Source organism: Artemia franciscana, chromosome 9, assembly GCF_032884065.1.
Source record: "Artemia franciscana chromosome 9, ASM3288406v1, whole genome shotgun sequence".
In the NCBI taxonomy this organism is placed as follows: Eukaryota; Metazoa; Arthropoda; class Branchiopoda; order Anostraca; family Artemiidae; genus Artemia; species Artemia franciscana.
The window spans coordinates 35,129,086-35,149,325 of record NC_088871.1 but is presented as its reverse complement, the minus strand read 5'-3'; the positions used below and the strand labels follow the sequence as shown (position 1 = coordinate 35,149,325).

General features: G+C 34.7%; 1 protein-coding gene across 1 annotated transcript in view; it reads right to left on the bottom strand.

The window, feature by feature from the left end:
- Nucleotides 1-3,019: 3,019 nt before the first annotated feature.
- The window catches only part of LOC136031332 (angiotensin-converting enzyme-like), a 102,357-nt gene continuing 85,136 nt past the window's right edge, over nt 3,020-20,240 (bottom strand). Inside the window, exons 10-13 of the mRNA XM_065710815.1 lie at nt 15,539-15,642; nt 14,701-14,943; nt 11,955-12,121; nt 3,020-4,977 (exon numbers count right to left, since the gene is read on the bottom strand). Coding sequence (XP_065566887.1) covers nt 4,706-4,977; nt 11,955-12,121; nt 14,701-14,943; nt 15,539-15,642 — 786 coding nt within the window. The 3' untranslated portion in view covers nt 3,020-4,705. The remainder of the gene's footprint in view (nt 4,978-11,954; nt 12,122-14,700; nt 14,944-15,538; nt 15,643-20,240) is intronic.

Genomic DNA, 20,240 nt, shown 5'->3' with positions numbered 1-20,240 from the left:
CAAGAGAAAAAAAAACTGGCGAAAGGAGAGATGCAGCAAAAAAGATTAAAGAAAACGGTTGTATAAAAAAATGTACTAGAAGAGAAAATATGGGAGCAAGATAGAAAAATTAAGATATTAAATACTTAGAAAATTAAATTTTTTACGGGATAGAAAATACTGAAATATTGAATATTAAGAAAATATTAAATTCTAAGAGAAATATTATAAAGGGTAAAATAAACAAGAGAGAAAATGATGAAACTGATGAAAGAAAATATGCAGCAAAAATAAATTAATGAAAAAACCAAACGAAACAAAAGGAAGAGAAAATAGGGGAGCGGGATTGGAACCCAAATATCCCCTCTTCTCTTTAATTTACTTATCTTTATCGCCGATTCCACCAAACTAAGCGGAAACTATGCATGAAAAATATTTCATCTAATGAACCAATATGCTCTACTCAGTAGTTCCGGTAGTAGGCTGTTAATAAATGAGGTATGATGAACAGACAGCTCATCATAACTATTTATATACTATGGTACTATAGCAAATGAACCTTTTTTTTTTAACACGATTTAATTCTGTCATTCACAAAGATTTATTTACCAGCAGAAATCATGATAAGTGTTAATAAAGCCTTCCAGGTCCTCGTTTTAATCCCAGCCTAATCGTGTTCCCAATTCCGTTCGAAATATAGGTTCTACATAATGTGATCTTCCGCACACGCCTGAATAAGCCAGTCGAAAACTGCAAATCTAACATTTATGTGCCTTTATAGAATTGATACAAGAGTAAGTTGTGCTGATTTTTTTTTCACATAAAGATGCAACCAAAAACTAAACCATGCAACGGGCTCTAAAACCTTACGCTGAAAAAGAAAGCATTAGACTCAAGTGTTTTTTTCTTAGCAGGGGGATTTTGTTCTGTTAAAAATTCGGAAGTCACAGAATCTTCAAAATTGGTCTGAAACTTGTACTTAAAATGCTGGAAAGAAACACTGTGAATCTTGATGGAAAAATGAATTGATCAAAAATGAAATATCAATTTGTGAACTTACATAGTTCTTCTGGTTAGACCCCTTCTTGATGAACTTAGTTTGATGGATCATAGCGATGCGGTATTACAACGCTCTGTTGCTAAATAAGATGTTTTGTTTCTTCAGTGACTCTTGTGTCAGAATGGTGAAAAAGTCCTTGACAATGATGCAACTGTTCGAGTTGCATACAGTTGATGTAACTGTTGCTGGATTATTACAATGATAGAAATAGAAAGATGAGGAGCCAACATTGAAATTCCATTCTGAAAGGCCTTTTCTCCGAGTATAACATTACTTTACCATCTTCTACATAAGGGAAGATATTTTTCCAACCAAGAGGGCACATTTTCACCGAAAAAGAAACCCGTTGGGTGACAAAACATTTTAAATACTTCTACTAGTGAAAGCGAATTCGAAGCAACCGCTATTACCCTGAAATAATTTAATAACCACATTTTACTTTTTATTGTCAACCTTATAAAAGTATGCTTTTTTGAGGTATGTTTGAAATAATAATGACAATAACTGATATGAAGCGTTTGAATACTGAAATACTTTTTAAGGGTGAATAAATGCTCAACATTTTTTCAGCAAGCGATTGGAGATACTATTTTACTATATATTTTTCGTTGAGTATTTGCTATTTATGTCTTTAAGGTATTTTCTACAACAGTGATCTAGGGTAAGAAACCGCTTTCTGAATAAATTCGAATTAACATTTTGGAGAAAGTAAATGAGTTAAGTGAATAACGTTTTCGGGAATCAGCTCAGATATCAGGTCCTAAAGATCTTTGAAAGCTTCACTCGCCAAGCTCAACTACTTCCTTTAAAACACCGTTTCAACCGTTGGCAACCGTTTACCTTACTACTGTATGGAACCAAAAAAATTTGGGTGGCAACCCTGCGAACAAGATCCAGCTTTTTTTTTTACTAGATGATTTGCAAAATTTAAAAAAAAATCCAGGATATACAACCAAACAGTGGAAATCTCGTATATACCCTTTTCAAATCATTCATGAAAGCCTGCAAGCTTTCCAAAACTGAGTGTAAACAGTCTAGATGTGAGGTTTCAAGGATCTAATAGCTTTAGAATTATGATGCCTAAAACCAAAAATAAAGAATTTCTGAGCGGCAACCCAGCAAACAAGATCCTAGATTTTTTTCTAGTAAACGATTAACAAAATTTTTCAAAATCACCAATGTATAACGCAACGGTGAAAACTTCAAATATTTATTTTCAAAATAATTCAGGAGAGCCTGCAAACGTTCCGAGACTGTAAACAGTCGAGATGATTTCCAAGGGAAAGGTAAGAAGTTTAACTTGGAAACATTAGGAATGTCTTGCAGCATCTTCCTACTTGTTCTTAGTACAACCTTCAATGCAAGTGTCACTTTTAATAATCTAAGTTTTTTATGTTATGGATAATGATGCTTATGCTGATATATAAGTCGCAGCTAATCAGTAATTGCAATATGGACCACGTGACATAATGGTAAAGCCTAAAGAGGAGACAGGGTGAGATAAAAGAACCCTCATTCCTAGAATCAGCAAACAGTCAATGAGGACAGAGTATGCTGGCTATGTAACTCAACTCATATTTAAGCAGGGCAATATGAATTACTCATAAGAGTAAAAGAATTATATAATACATCAGCACTATCGTTTAGTTTAATCCTCTCCAAAAAACTAGTAGGATTCAACTCGAGATTAATTTCAGTCTATGTCCGTAATATGATGACTGTGAGATTGAAATGGGCGGCAATAATGATTTAGACAAACATCAATTAACTTGAATCAGTTTTTACCAAAATTTGGGTCTGTCATACACTTGATCACTCTTCGGTAACTTACTACTCTTGGTAACTTGATCAGACTTCGTTAACCAGATCATAATTTCTTTTTTAACACCCTTCAGTAAGCAGCACATGCTTGATAATCAACATAAAAAAAGAAAAAAAAAGAAATATTGTTTCCTGCAGTAAGAGAATTTATGTACACCCTTCTATTTATAAGTACTAATTTAATACTGATACGTTTTATACAAAACACTACATTCTAACCTATGTACAAATTACTACACATTGAAATCACACAAGGACTGATCAAAAAGTGCGCATATTAAGCGCAACAAACCATCGTAAGTGCCTATTTTTTACCTATTTTTATTCGCTTTCCTTTTTCTATCCGTTAAGGTTTATGTACTGTGTGAAATATGCAATTTTGCGACAAGCCTACAGCTATAGCTTACAAAATCTAAAGATGTATCTATTTTTCCCTATTTTTAGCGTATTTTTCAATCTAAAAAAGATACGAAGCAAATTTCAGAAATAAAGTTCGGTTGATGAAGGTAGCTGGATCTCAACTATCGAACGACAGCGAAATTGTCGCCTGATCTTGAAATATTAAGTGTGTAGAACCGCAGAAAAACGGACACAACTTGTCGAGAGAACGTAAACCTTAAAATAAAGCTTATCTAGAATTATAGTTTCAGTCAAATAAATGCCTTAATATTTACTATAAAGCTACTTGACAATACAAAATAAAAAAAATGCTAAAATAAAGTACTATAAAATAAAGTACATGACAAATAAATTATCAACTCGTTTTCAGTAGTTAATATTCATTCTGAATTATTGGTATTGTAGTTTTTGCTGTTGTATCCTTTCCTAGACTGTCAATTTATTTTCCTTATTTTAAGCTTCAATGTGACTCGAATGGAATTGGCCTTGCTTCAGCTTACAAATTAAAAATTTGCCAACGGTATGTCTTTCGAAGCATTTGACAATTTAGTCAATTTGCCTGTGATTACTAGAAAGCAAAGTAAAATTTTGTCATGATCTATGTCTAAATTGTTACATGTACATCTTCTATATTTTTATTTTATTATCTTGGTTTCCCTCCGTCTACTTCTTCTACAATCAATCCGTCTACTTCTACAATCAAGAATCAGTAGGATGGTAAGATGTAAGAACTATACGAGTGAGCTATTTTTATTTAAACTTTAGCCTCATATACGATTCATAATCCTTAAGCTGTATATATATATATAGAATTTTTGTTATTTTTATATATGGATTTTGTTAGTTCACTGGAATTTATGAATTGTAAACAGGAAATTTCAACGGATCGTTTAATTTGGCAGTGTATTATGGCTTACAATGGCAAATTGCTCCTGTTATTAATAAGTGTCTGATCTCAGGTCCTGATAGAAAAACGATTTCAAAACTTGAAAAAATGCCAAGTGTTGCCAGACGCTAGATGGCGTTGATATTTTTGTGTCGACACTGTCACCAGTTTCCACTCTTATAATTTATCCATACTCCTTTGGATGACCTATCGAAACCCTAGTGACCACGACTAGTCTCCAGCAATAAAACACAACATCTTTTTTAAAATCAGTAAACTAAAATATAGAGATAAAAAAAAGAAAAAAAAAAGAAACTCAGAGTAATGATAAACAGAAATAGCAGGATTCTTCATTTGTGAAATAAATTGCTTCACTGATGTCAATGAGGTATTGACTGAAATTTTTTTCCATTTTTTATTGAAATAACCTGAAGACATCTAAATTTTGTTTCTACCTCAGAATTAAATGCTCAGCAAAAATGAACCCAAGAGGAAACACTAAAATCCCCCTCTTTGCTAATAGCTAAACACTTATTTCAACCTCTAATATTAATAAATATTTAAGTAATGCAACGCCAAAAAGCGAGCACCAGTAAACACATGGCAGGATAGGTCTGACTAGCGCTTGATTTGGACAGCCTTTCCTGAAGATCTTTTTTCAGTTCACTTGTCTTATTTGACACTTTGCCAAAAAAATCTTTTACAGTTTCCTTTGTTTTGTTGAGATGATGTTGTATGGTTGACTTTTCAGTCATCGTGGGCTTCGGCTCAGGACTTGGTTCTGGCTCAGGTTCTGGCTGTATTTCAGGCACCTTTTCCTTGCAGCTACCACCTTTATGGAGAAATAGAACCATTAAACTTCGTAAGAAAATAATAATTTTTTTCAATTTAGAAGCTATTAGCTGAACGGGGCACTCACCAACTTGGTAAAGTAGGGCTATTGCCGATAGATTCCTGCTTTCTTTCACTCTCAAGCATTTTAGTATACTGGAAAAGCAGGGGCGTAGATCCAGCATTTTTATCAGGGGGGAAGAGGGGTCTACATCTGGAGAGTCAAGGGGCATGGGCTATATAGTAATTTTTATTCAAATTATTCCCCTCCCCAAGACGCCACGGTTGAAAAGGCCAGACATAGCAGTTTAGAGGAGGCTAAAAAGAGAAACAAAATCACAAATAATAGATGGCGTCGATTATTTTCTTTTCGAAACTAAGAAATTAGGGTGTTAGGATTCGAATTCGTTTAATTAGATAGCTATTGTAGCACCCAAAAATGAACGCTAAATCGATTTGTTAATTAAACACAGTCTTCTCCATAAGACTTCTTTATTACTTTCATTTTGCTTACTTTTATCTTTGAAATACAACGTACATTTATCATTCGCCAAGCCCAAAAGAAGAGTGTACCTCATGTTTTCATAATATCACCGAAGAGACAAGATAAGGATTTTAGTCTTCTGCGTATTCGTTTTTTATTCAAGGATTTAGCAATGAAAAGCTGTGAATTCATAGTGTGTAGCTGAATAATTCATAGGGTTGATTTTAATCTTTACTTTCTCATTTTGTATAAATAACGGTCAAGCCAACACTGTACATTTATACCGTTGTTGATTCAATTTAGAGGTCCTGGTGAAATACGGTTCAATTGAAATTTTTCGGTACAACACAAATTTTTGGGTGCATTTTGGTTTTATTTGCTCCTTTCTGACTCGGATATCTGTTCAAGTTTTGGTTTATCGAAAATTTTCTTCTTGTTACGGCAAATTTTTAACCTGTTGTTCAGATGGTACAAAATGACATCTCGCGGTACAATTTTAGTCGGAAAACTGGTACAGATTGTTTCAAATATTGACAATCCTGGATCACACTGCATTTCCATGACAGTGAATTGTAGAAGAAAACCAATTGAATTTTTCGGCTGTATGTCCAAATGCCGTCCTCAGCAAAACAAAAAGTAGTACAAAAATAAAATTGAGCTTACGACAAAGATAAAAAAACCAAGAATAAAGTAATCAATTGAATAGTCCTTGTAACCCATATTCAACCAACGGATATACGACTATTTTAAGCAATGTAGCGGATATGTCCAAATTGTTATGTTTCATTTATTTTGAAATTGGTCCGGGTCGGAGCAAGGAATGAAGCCACTTAATAGGGCAATTCCTTAATCACCCATTCTCAATTTTATTTGGGAACGGCTAACTTGATTTCATAACATTCTATCATTTTATTAGAAGTTTTTAAACTATACTAGAAAATATTTTGCCTCTTTACTTGGGCGATATTCAGACCACCTACTTTGACAAGACAGCTTTTCTCGCCCAACCTCCAATTGATGATGTCCCCAGTATTTTCGTATAACTTTTTAACTCAATTTTGAAAAAAAAAATCAAGAAACACTCTTTCGTCTTTGACAGGATAACGCACACTTTACCCGTGTACCCTTTTTCGTAGTAACTCGCTTAGCACTCTCGCGTATATAAAGTTCCATTCAGTTCATTACTCTGAAATCAGTGATGCCCTTAAATTTGAAATAGACAAAATTGGCTCTATGGCTAAATATAATACATTCTTTCACCTTAATAGGGTAGAATGACTGAAATAATACCAGGGGACATCCCATCCTCAGACACTTTTCTTTTGAACTTAAATCATAAAACAATATAAATATGGAGACCCTTCAATTTAAAAAAATTCCAGCGATTATTTCGTAGTAACTATAGAATCGACAGGAGGTCTATAGATATCCAGGGCCAGATTTAAGGCTTTGACGCTTCTAGGCCTAAGCGTTTTTGTCACTTAATTGTAATATTTTGGGGGGAATTCCTGAAAATTCGGGGGATAGCGGAAGAACTGAACAGAACGCAACTGATGCGCCAAAATTAATGAAAGAGATAGGTGATGCCGAACTCTCTGCTGTCATTCACGGGAGACACCGACAGCTTATAAGAGGCCACGGAGTTCCTGTGTCGTTTTAAATTCACTTTTCTGTGAATAAGCAGCGCGGTGGCGAATCACATTTGGCACTTCGACGATAAATCGCAGCAGCCCAGTTTTGCTAAGAAAAAAATCACTCAGTGATAATTTATTGCACCCCTAGGCCCAGTGGATCTATTAGTAAATCCTGGTCTATGGGCACCGTTTAACAATGCAGCATCATAATACAATATTCAGGGATACAAAATATTGAGCAGCACTAAGCCCAAAATATTGAGCAGCACGGGGGAGTTATAAAAAATAAGCAATACTGCTGTTACTTACCTATCATTACTTTGTCTTTATTTAAACCAATCAGAGGCCAATTTGACCAAATTAATGGAAGAAAATCGGTTAAAACTTAAAAGGAAGAAACATAGTTGGTTTTCTTTAAAAACACAAATCGTGTGACGAGAAATTTATTCATACTACGTTTGTGCTTTTTAATTTGAATTTCTGACGTTTGAACGAGAAGTTTTGATATTGAAGCCTCCAAATAGATAAAACTGTTTAATATTCGATGGCAAACTGTGTTTTGTCATTTCCTCGCTTTTAATTCTTATTTTAAGGAAGAACCATTGTGAATGCTGAAGGTTGAGGGAAGGTTGATTTTCCAAACACGCTATGGTTCACAGCCGTGGGAGAATAAGAAAGTACTGGGGTAAAAACAATTCAGCTATAATATTAAAAAAAAATTCGTATTTCTAAATGATAGGTTGAATTGTATAGCAATGACAGTAGATTTAAGACTACATGCTCCAAAGAATGAAAGACTAGAGATCCGTCAATCAATTCATTATTGACACCCTGAAAACTAGTTCTATACTGAGGAGGAGAATTAGTGATATGAATAAGTTTTGGGAGAAGATTACATCGTTGCAAAAGGACATATTGGAAGTATTTACATAAATAATAAATGATAATAGGAAATATTTTTGGCCTAAACAAATAAGAATAGTAATAGTTTTTGAGAGGAGCTTTGAATCAGGGAATAGGGACAAATAAGAAGGTTGGTTGGCTATGGATATTACTTTCTTGTCTTAGAGTAGGACCAGGCGTTTTTGCCTCACGCAGTATCAGAAAAAAGCTTCTAACTGAGGGTCTCATACATAATGGCAGGTGAGCTGGAGAAGACCGGCGTCTCTCAGTGTTTACGTTGAGGTCAAACAAGCATGGGGAGAGGAATATTACCTCAAGTTGGGACCTCCTGGGGAGAACATAAGGTGGATTATTTTGGTAAGAGGTAATTTTATTCCAATAGAAGATAGAAGGACGTGTATGGCGACATTTAGGTTAAGGGCAAATTCATATGTTTGTCTGATAAGTGGGAATAATGAGGACCGCACTTTACGTGCAACTGAAAGGAGCTGGTGCAATTGAGGGAGAAAATTTTTGAGATTGGAAAAATAGAGAGGGAATAAATATTTTCTTCGTTGTTGTTGAAGAATAATCATCAACTGTACATTAGGAATAAGTGAAAATATATCCGGATATTAATGTGTCACAAAGATAACTTTTTAAAGAACAGATGCTGGCAGGATACAGGAAAATGGTTTTAAAAAAGACATTTATGCATAATGGTGGTAGAGTTTTTTTCTGAGTATTTCCTTGTTCTATTTTGCTGTTCTTTTTTATAACCGCGGCCCATATGGTTCTTGAGTTGAATATGCCATTGTGAAATATTAAGAGCACAAAAAGTTAAAAGGTAAAAAGTGAAGCAGAAAAGTTTGTAGTAATCATTATTTTGTAACGAACTGCAGCAAGGAGCGACCCGGCTTAATAGTAACCGAAACTCTAAAAAACGGAATTTTGATACCAATAGTTATATCAAAAGAAGTGCATTTTAATGCTGATTTTAAATATATAAATTTCATCAAGTTTTGTCTTACCCATCGAAAGTTACAAGCCTGAGAAAATTTGCCTTATTTTAGAAAATAGGGGAAAATACCCCTTAAAAGGATCTTAACGCAAATTACACCATCGGATTCAGCGTATCAGAGAACCCTGAAATGGAAATTTTAAGCTCCTATATACAAAAATGTGGAATTTTGTATTTTTTTTTGCCACAAGACAGATAACGGATGCGTGTTTATTTCTTTTCTCTAGGGGTGATCGTATCAACCAGTAGTCCTAGAAAGTTGCAAGAGGGCTCACTCTAACGGAAATTAAAAGTTCTAGTTCCCTTTTTAAGTGACCAAGAATTGAAGGGCACCTAGCCCCCTCCCACGCTCATTTTTTCCCAAAGTCACCAGATGAAAATTCTGAGATAGCCATTTTATTCAACATAGTCAAAAAACCTAATAACTATGTCTTTAGGGGCAACTTACTCCCCACAGTCCCCGTGGGAGGGGCTGCAAGTTACAAACTTTGACCAGTCTTTACATATAGTAATGGTTATTGGGAAGAGTACAGACGTTTTCAAGAGGATTTTTTTTTGGTTTGGGAGAGGGGTTGAGAGGAGCGGGTTATGTGGGAAGAGAAAGAGGAAATTGTCATGGGGGAAGAGAATTTCCATGAAGAGGGCGCAGGATTTACTAGCATTTAAAACAAAAATGAGGAAAAAATGTGAAAGTTTTTTCAACTGGAAGCAAAGAGTAGCATTAAAACTTAAAACGAACAGAAATTATTACGCATATGAGGGGTTCACCTCTTCCTAATACCTCGCTCTTTACGATAAAATATTTTTAGTAATTTCAACTATTTGTTTTAAGGCCTTTGTGATTCAGGGGTCATTCTTGAGGGATTGGGAGAAAATTTAAGCCTTAGTGTAAAGAGCCAGGTATTGACGGGGGGGGGGGGTGAACCCCTCATATACGTAGTAAAAACAAACGAATATAGGTGTTTGTTACGTAAGTTAATTTGTAAGTTAGGTATATTTTTACTAGTAAAAACGTTCGTAAAAAATTACAAGTTCAAGTTGCGTTTTCAAGTAACCAAAAAATTGGACGGTAACTAGGCCTCCTCTTCTGCTCCCTTTTTTCTCAAAACGTCCGATAAAAACTATGAGAAAGCCATTTAGCCAAAAAAATAAATTAATATGCAAATTTCGTGTTAATTATTCATTTGTGGAGAGCCAAAATCAAAACAAGCATTAATTCAAAAACGTTCAGAAATTAAATATAAAAAAAGTTTTTTTTTTAACTGAAAGTAAGGAGCGACATTAAAACTTAAAACGAACAGAAATTACTCCGTATATGAAAGGGGCTGTTCCCTCCTCAACGCCCCGCTCTTTACGCTAAAGTTTTTTACTGTTTTAAAAATTACAGTTGAGAGGAAGAGTCAAACTTGAGAGGAAGAGGAAGAGTTTTTTACTGTTTTAAAAATTACAGTTAAGAGGAAGAGTCGAACTTTAGCATAAAGAGCGGGGCGTTGAGGAGGGAACAGCCCCTTTCATATACGGAGTAATTTCTGCTTGTTTTAAGTTTTACTGTCGCTCCTTACTTTCAGTTAAAAAAAAACTTGTTTTTTTTATTTAATATTAATATAAAATGTAGTAAAGTTTACAGTAATCATTATTTTGTAATAATATAATTTACTGAAAACAAGACAAAAACATCAATTACCGAAAAAGTTGAACAATTATTTATTTAACATACACAGTGCAGTTGGTTCTGGGATATTTAGCAAAATATGAAACTATAAAATAAAAAAAATACAACTATTTCTTGCCAAGGTCTTAAACGATCTTTGACTAGCAACAGTGTCCAAAAATCGTATTTATCTGAACATAAGTTCTCATAGAAAAAAAAATAGTACCTCACTACTATCTCATTACTATGATTGTTGACTATATTCCAGCTTACCATTATCATGTGGATATTAGCCCCTTACTTCCTTATCAGTAGTTACAATTTTATTTTAATTATATAATGACTGTACATTTGGGGAAAATTCATTTTATTCTAATTATTTGCCGGATATCATAACATTTTATTAAGAGCATCGTGCAATTCCTAATGATGATAAAGAAATAAGGAGACTAATCTTCCGAACTCCCCTGTTGAGAATCGCCACTTTTTCTTTAATTTTTCCTTACGTACATATCAACATACCCAAAGCAAAATGGCGTCTTTGATTCTCGAAAATTTGCTGGAGGTCTGGGCAAGGCCACATTCAGGATTTTTTTTTCGAGGAGGGGGATGGGCTTACAAAAAAACTTTAAGAAACGAATTAAAAGTTTGTTTATATTCATTTTTGTTATGTTTTTGCGATTCGGAGATTTTTTGAAAAGAATCATTCAAAATTGAAAATGGACCTGGGTCAAATTTGAAAGCTTGTGGAAAAAAATTTATTAGTGGGTTTTTAGGCTAAAGATACTAACAAATTTTGTTTTGTACAAGTCAGCTCTTTTATTATTCTGAACATGAATAATAAGAATATTAATACCCGGTAGTTTCTATATTTACTAATATTTTACTTGAACCAAATGACACCACCCCATTTTTTGAGAATTAAGTAAATAATATCAGTAAGATAAAATTAATAAAAAAAAAAATAAATACCAACATGTCATCAGCCAAAATCTTGCTATTAGTTTCATCAACAGATTAAAGGCCCTATATATGGTTAGCTACAAAAAAAAACAAAAAAACAAAAGGAATTTTAGTGTGAATGGCCCTTTGTTAAAAAGAGGGCTTCACTATTTGTCAAATACATCTCAACCAACACAGAGGTTGAAACTACAAAAGGAAAAATAATGTAAAAAAAGTACATTTACGACCGATTAATATGACTAAATGTTTCTCAAATAAATGAAAATAAAGTCAATAGCGTATCACACATTTTATTTCCAAATAACTAAACGTAATTAATAAAATTAACATGAGACTGCGTTACCTGTTTTCCAGCCAGTTTGAAGGTTGTTTTTTTTATTCTCATTTTCAAGCCATTTTTCTAAGGGCTCAAAATATTCTCTGAAGGCACTACTGTCCATCTTCCGTACTCCAGTTCCAACTTCCAGTGCTTCAGGCCAAGGTACAGAGGCTCCAAGTGACAGCATTGCACTGATAAAAAATAAATTTGGCTATTATACTGAAACTAAACGGTGGCAGTGTTGTCACTCCTTAGGGCCTCAGTCCTGATAATTGAATCTTGGAAAAACTTGTTACTTTCCACAGTACCCTCAAAAAGTATATTACGTACACATGTAATTATTATTTAGTATTCCAGTTTCTTTATGGAAAATTTTACTATGATAGGCCAAGGTACAGAGGCTCCAAGTGACAAGGTTGTACTGATAAAAATAAATTCGGTTATTGTGCGAAAACTAAACTGTGGCAGTGTTGTCACTTCTTAGGGTTTCAGTCATGAGCCTTGAATCTCGGGAAAACTTATTGCTTTACACATTATCCCCAAACCTTATATATAAATTTATTATTTAGTATTCCGTTTTTTTTAACGTTGGGAAACTTCACTATGATTCCTCATATACTATTAAACTCACAGTGGTTGTCGATGATACTAAAACTAAATTAATCTATAAAAAGCTTAACTATTAAAAAAGAATAAAGGAAAAAAATTATATAGACTTACATTTAATTAAACACATTAACATTTAGACCAAAGCAGAATATGATAGTATCTTTTAAAACAAAAAAAATCCATAAATCCATAATCATGGATGTCCATTGCTTGGAGGTCATGATGCTCTTACAACGACAAAAAGAAATGGGATACGTCCATAATCATGGATGTCCATTGCTTGGAGGTCATGATGGCCTTACCACGATAAAAACACAAAACCATGGAAAGATTTGAAATCTGTATGACTGAAAAATTTCCTCCCCATTCGCCTTGAATTTTTTTTTGATGAAAAGTCTATTAAAAAATTACTACGCAAATTTATAATTCATCGTAGATTTTGCATGAGTACTTTAAAATCTACTTAAAATTTTAATTGTGTATAATTAAATAAAAAAAAACTAAGCTAGAACCTAAGAATGCTGTGTCATCCTCTACAAAATCCATCTTAATGCACAAGCTCGATGTGTAGCTGCCCTGAGTTATGTGATAGTGGGTACCTTATGCTAAATGTGTATGTTAGATACCTTTTAAGTAACATCAGTCAATTCTAAGCATTACCACAATTTTTAGCCCAAAGTTATCCATGGTGAAATCATTTTATTTGCTTGTCTGTGGCTATTGTAATAATTAAATGAATATGACAAGAAATTATAATGTTCGGAAACAGGAGTATATTATGATAATTTCATAAAACAGCTCGTGCTGCTGAACTGTAAGTAAAGAGCAACTCAGCTTAATAGTGACCGAATATCTAAAAGACAGAATTCTCATATCAATAGATACATCAAAAGAATTGACTTATTATGCTGATTTCAAATATATAAGATTATTCAAGTTTAATGTTACCTATCTAAAGCTATGAGGCTGAGAAAAATTACCTGAATATGGAAAAAGGGGGAGATCACCCCTAAAAGGCCAGGAATGTTAATGAAAATCGCACCATCAGATTCATCGTATCGGAGAACACTACTGTAGAAGTTTCAAACTGCTATATACAAAAATGTGGAATTTTGCATTTTTTGCTAGAAGAAAGATCGCGGATGCGTGTTTTTTTTACCAAAGATGATATAGAACTAATGGTCCTAGAAGACCGGAAGTGGGTGCATTCGAGCGGAAATTAAATTTTCTTGTGCCCTTTTCAAGTGACAAAAATATTGGAGGGAAACTAGCCTTCTCCTACGCCTCTTTTCCCAAAGCAGTCCGATCAGAATTTCGAGATAGCCATTTTGTTCAGCATAGTTGAAAGATCCAATATCTATGCTTTAAGGGTAACATGACCCCCCACAACCAACGACAAAAAGGCTGTAATTTATAAAACTTGCCCACTGTTTGCGCATAGTATTTATAGGGGGATGAACTCTTCCGGGGAAATTTACACTAGGAGGGATTTGACAGAACTTCTCAACATTTTTTTTATTTGTCTTACTTTCTCTTTGCCAACACAATTTAGCATGTGGAGATGTTCCAGGGAAAATTTTCAGTGTGTTTGGATTTCCGGGAAAAAAATTCGAGGGAAGGGGGGATTTCCAGAGTGATCGGAAAAACGACTAAAAATTACAGTCTTTTCCAAATGAAAGTATGTTAAGTTTTTTTTTCAGGCTGAATCGTCCTTAAGCGATTTTACAGAGGAGGGGGGAGGGAGACAGAGAGGGGGATGAGGGTTAACAAGAAAAATAGCAACACTGAATATCCTAGTAGACACTTTAAAGCTAGGGTATTTGTGATGGCTGAAGGCCCAAACAATCTCACATTTGAAGTAGAATGATTTTATCTTATCCCATATATATTGAGACAGGGATGGAACTTAGTAAAGGACTTACAGCATACAGGGCACTTTTAGCGTGTCCTAAGCTGGAAATTGTGATAATTAATTCTGGTTTTATTCTCCTGCAATTTATGAATTTTGCGCACGAGGCACAAGAGAAAAGCTACTACAAAGACTCTTTTTCTTTTGTTTTTAGAAAATTCTCCCTGGCAATTTTTGTTTCGTTGAAAAAATATTTTCGATAAAAAACTAGCACTTATATTAAAATATTTTCGATAAAAAACTAGCACTTACGCCAACTTTGTCCCAGCAGCTTCACTTTTATAAATATCACAGTTATGCAATGGATTAGCTGACGGGTTCTGTGGATCATATTGACCGGCCTCTATGCAAAGTGACTTGTGGAACTGAAATTGGAGGATGAAAGAAACGAAGTAACGAAGGTATTCAACATTAGCTGCTATATGATACTTAGCACCAGGGTCAAAATGATCAGAAGATCTTACTGATGGCGCTTTGACTCCTTGATATTCCTCCCTGAAACAAAATACAAATTCATTATCCCTTTATCTAAAAAAATATCTAACACGCCTTTCAAATAGTAAAAAAAAAAAAAAAAAAAAAAAAAAAAAAAAAAAAAAAAAAAAAGAAAAAAAAAAAAAATGCGAAATCGGTGGCTTAAGGCCAATTGGGTATCTTCAAATTTGCTCTCCATATCTTATGGCTCTATGGGGGCTAACATTTCTATCTTGAAGTACAGAAGGGTAGAAATTAGCAATTCACTATGACAAGAACTAAAATTGACTATGATTAGAACTACTATGACACTATGATTTATTGACACAGCCTGTCAATAATGAGAGAGAGAGAGAGAGAGAGAGAGAGAGAAAGAGAGAGAGAGAGAGAGAGAGAGAGAGAGAGAGAGAGAGAGAGAGAGAGAGAGAGAGAGAGAGAGAGAGAGAGAGAGAGAGAGAGAGAGAGAGAGAGAAAGAGAGAGAGAGAGAGAGAGAGAGAGAGAGAGAGAGAGAGAGAGAGAGAGAGAGAGAGAGAGAGAGAGAGAGAGAGAGAGAGAGAGAGAGAGAGAGAGAGAGAGAGAGAGAGAGAGAGAGAGAGAGAGAGTAAAAAATTTTACCTTAGTTTCCACCAATGGCAATTATATTGATATGGTTTAACTTTTCCTTCAAATACATCCCATCTCCATTTATCCATCAAGTAAGCGAACGGTAAAAAGGCAATCTGTCAATAGAACAACATTTCAGAATGCAGTTTCAACACAAAAGAACGCAAATTCAAGTCTACTATTTCATATGGTCTGAAATCCATTGAGAGAAGATGGTTACCAGCCCCTTATGAACCTAAAGGCCAATCTTGTTAAGAAAGCATCATTGCAGTTCATTCTTCATTTTCTATGTTCTATTAAGGAATAATATCAACTTTACCTTAACCAAAAGGATTAGGCAAACTTTTCATGTTCTGGTAAGGATGATTCTTATCATTCCTTAACTTGGCTGGACAGGGAAAAATCATTCCTTAATAAAACAAAAAGATTACCCAGTCCTTTTCGGTTAACTAAAGTTAATATAATTCCTTAACAAAATTTAGATAGCAAGGAATGAATTGGCAGAATTCTTTCTTAATAAAACAGGCCTTTAGATTAAAAAAAAAAAAAAAGGAAGACCCATCCCATGCTTTTAAGTCTGCGTGTCACAATTATGAACTCAAAAAAAGGATCCAAGACAATAAATAGTAAAAAATTATAGGTATTTTTATTACTATAAATACAGAACAGACTACATGCATTATAAGTATTCTAGGGCTAAATTTTTTGTTATCTGTCATTTTAGACTAAAGATAATAGCAAATAAATTACGATCACTAACATTAACCAAGTTCTGGAGCACAGCATTACACAAAGGGTAATTTTTGGGTCTCAAAAATATCGACTCTTCTCAAGAACATCAATGTGTCGGTATAATACTGCTGTGTATTTGTGGTATCATATCGAGATAAAAACAAAAAACAAATTTAACACAAAAATTTTACCCGTGATAGAATATGGAGCAGAGATATGGGGTGGAGAAACGGTGCAGCAACTGGAGTCCCTTCAGCTCCAGTATTATGAAAGAGTGTTTGGTCTACATCAGACAACTCATTCACAGATTCTGAAAGGTGATATGGGCCTGTTTTCTTTAAAGCTACGTAGGTATATTTTAATGCTTAGGTTCTGGTTGAAGTTAACTAAGAGTAATGAAGATAGACTAGTAAGAGCGGCATATGAAGAGATGTTGAAATGTGGTTTAAAAACCTCGTGGCCATCCCAAATTAAATCATTACTAGAAAAAGTAGGAATGCCTTATTTATGGAATAATGGTCTTTGCTCTCGTGATGTACCAACAAATTTAGAAAGCCAAGTACGATTTATATTAGAGAGTCAGGAAATTCAGCATTGGCAAGGGCTGGTTTTTGATTCTACAACCCTGCAACATTATAATCAGGCAAAACCTGGTTTTGGGGAGGAAGTTTATTTTAAATTTAACTTACCGGCTATGATTCTACGTCGTTGGATTCAGCTTAGGACAAATTGTCTTCCAATCCAGAACAGGCAAAAAACGTTCGACAAAAATAAAATGATAGTTGGTCCTGATAGGCGGTATGTTTGTCCCCTTTGCAAAGATGATGATGAAGACTTGGATCATTTTCTCCGGAAATGCCCGGTGCTCTTGGATTTACGGGAAATTTATTTGCATGGGGTTAATTTGATGCTTCCGGGTATTCTACAAAATAGTAACCCAACCACAATATTTCGAGTGGGAGTATATATAAATAAATCTTTAATAAAAAGAAAAAGTTTTATATGATTAATTTCTTTTGTAGTTAGATTAGGTACTTTTTGCGTTGAATTCTGTTTTTTGTGCGTGTTCGTACTGTTGTTAATTTCCTTGCTTATTTGTTATTTATTTATATTTTTGTGTATATGGCCCACGGGTTTTTGAAATACACTTATCTATCTATCTATCTATCGAGATAAAAGTACATTTAGTTTAGGGTAGCCAATATTTTATTTGCCAAGTATTGGGAAATTAGAGAGTGATTATTTGTAAGAAGTATTGGAGGGGTGAGTTCTGTCTTTAAATTGGATACTAAAGGCTATTTTAGTGAGGGCTATGTACCAACTTTTCCTTTTATGACTTTAAAATAGATAGACTTTGATTAAATAGTAAACAAAGTATTATCCGATAAGAGATCATTTTCCTAACACAGTCCATTCCACTCCCCAGAAGCCACTATTTTCAAGGATTTTAGGAAATAAGCTTAAGGGGATAAGATTTTAAGCTATGGAACATCTAAATAATTTGGTGCTAAGACATACCTAATAGGAAGACCACTGGGCTGTTTATACGGAAGCTAGGACAGCTAGCTGGCAACCAGTGTTTCTATAGATTTTCCCTATATCTACAAAATTTAATGTCTGTCTATGGGCAAAAGAATGTAGTTACGGAATCTACGGAATACCTTCAGAAAAACCGGAATCCTATTTATAATGTCATGTTCACTCTTTTCTTATAATTTCTATCCCATGTCACCAAAGAATTTTGGTACAATTTCTAACTATCTGTATGACGTCAATGGGTCGCCAATACTAAAATCTTGATACAGTTGGATCTGTGACTTTTTTTCTGTGGTATACGGCATTGACTCTTTTTGTTATGAGGGTTTTTTGACTAAACTCTTACAAAACAGAAAAGTTTCAAGTTTGAAAAGTTGCCGGTTTGCCGTAGTTAATTGGCGTAAGTCACAAGTAGTCACCGTCACTAGTTATCTTTGTTGTAGCAACAAGTAGTTGCTGTAGAAGTCACAACTAGTCATATTTGCAGCCACAGTAGCAGTTCCAGTAGTTGCAGCCCGAAAAGTCACAAGTTAATACCTTTACCCAGTCCTAACATATTTCGGATACGCCTTTTTGATAGCTTGGATGCACACAGGGTCTTTTCGTTTAGCTCATGATCCCTCAAAATTCCGATGGCTTCTAGTTTGATATCCTTAGCCTTGCCGGACGCACCCAAAACCAAAAATACCCCCCCCCTTTTCCCAATGATCAATCATGCATTTAAAAATGGAAAAAATTCATGATTTACATTCCTTGGACAAGGAGGTATAGGAATATGACATCACAGGAAGCTAAATTGTTAGACCTTTTGACTATTTTCAATAAAATGGCTTTCTAAACTTTCTATTAATGTTAAGGGAGACGTCTAAAAAGACAAAAGCGGAGGATAGGTGGTTACCATCCAATCAATCCTCAGCATCCCCCTCGATACACCATGAAAGCGTAAAATTAATACCCTCAGGCACCCCTTGGGTACTGCTGTTACGCTCTTTTGACATCAATCACACACATAGTCTGGTTTTATTTTATTCGACATCCCCCTTCACATTTTCTTAAAGCTTCACCTTAATAATCTTCAGCCTTTTTTGGAGACTCAGGGCCAAATATGCCCCTTTATAACTTAGAACCCTTGTTCCATAGGCTTTGGGGAGATATGCCATCCCCAGAAGCATGGTTATTTGACCTTTTGTCTATTTTTAAGCATATATCTATTTCATAGTTTTAATTGAATGTCTTCAGGGGGAAGGCAGCAAAAAGGGCATGGAAGGGGGGCTAGTTGCTCTCTGGCCACTTTTCAACATTCCCCTCAATCTGCCCTTAAAATTTTAACTTGATATCCTCAGCCATTCTTAAGATATTGCAGATACGCCTTTTTTGACAAACTGGATGTACAAAGTGTCTTTTTATTTAGTTTAGTACAACACACAATGTTTCCCAAAGGCTCACCTTAATACCCTTAGCCTTGTCAGATACGCCAGGAATCTTTTATTCCCACCTTTCATAATGATGAATTTTGCATGTAAACAATGTACAAACCATACGCATTACAATCCTTGCCCCAGAGCTGTGAGGGGCATGACATCCCCAGAGGCATAATTAGTAGACCTTTTTGACTATTTTGAAGAAAATACCTCTTTCAAAATTTCGATCAGTCTTGAGAGGAGGGGGATATAAAAAGGATAGGGTGGCTGGTTGCCCTCCGATCAACCTTCGCCCCCCCTTTAACATCCCTGAAATTTTCAACTTAATGCCCTCAGCTGTTCCTTAGGTGTTGCTGATCCACCCTTTTGACGACCAGCTTGCACATATAATAATAGCTGCAAAGATGCAGTGCTTCTTACTCTGGTCTGTATCCCTCTCAACATGTTCTAAAAGTTTCACCTTAATACCCAAGCCTTTTTGGAGACGCAGGATCAAATATTCCCACTTTTCCCAATAAAAAACCTTATATGATAACAATAGGCAGCTTGCGTAGCTTACAACCCTTGCCATGGAGGCTGTGGGGGCTATGTCAACGCTGGAGGTTTGGTTATTTGACCTTTTGACTGTTTTGAACAAAATACTACCTAAAAATTTTGATCATATGCGTTTGAGGAATAAGGAGCGTGGGAGGGGGGCTGATTTCCCTTCAATCATTTTTGACTCTTAGAAAGGGACTAACTCTTGCAATTTTCAATCCAAATAGCCCCCTCCGAAATTTATACGACTATCCATTCCATGTGAAGTTGCTCTAACAAAAAAAGAAGAAGAAATACATTGAACCTTATGGCTTTTTACTATACGAGCAATTCTTCTGATTTATTTATTTAATCGATTTAAATAGAAAAATTTATAAAAAAGAGAAGTGCTTCCAAAAATTTAAAAGCCAATATGGTTTAGAAAAAATGTAGTGCCGCTTCCAAGAAAGGATGTGTATACAAATTTACAATTATTAGTTGTTTAATAA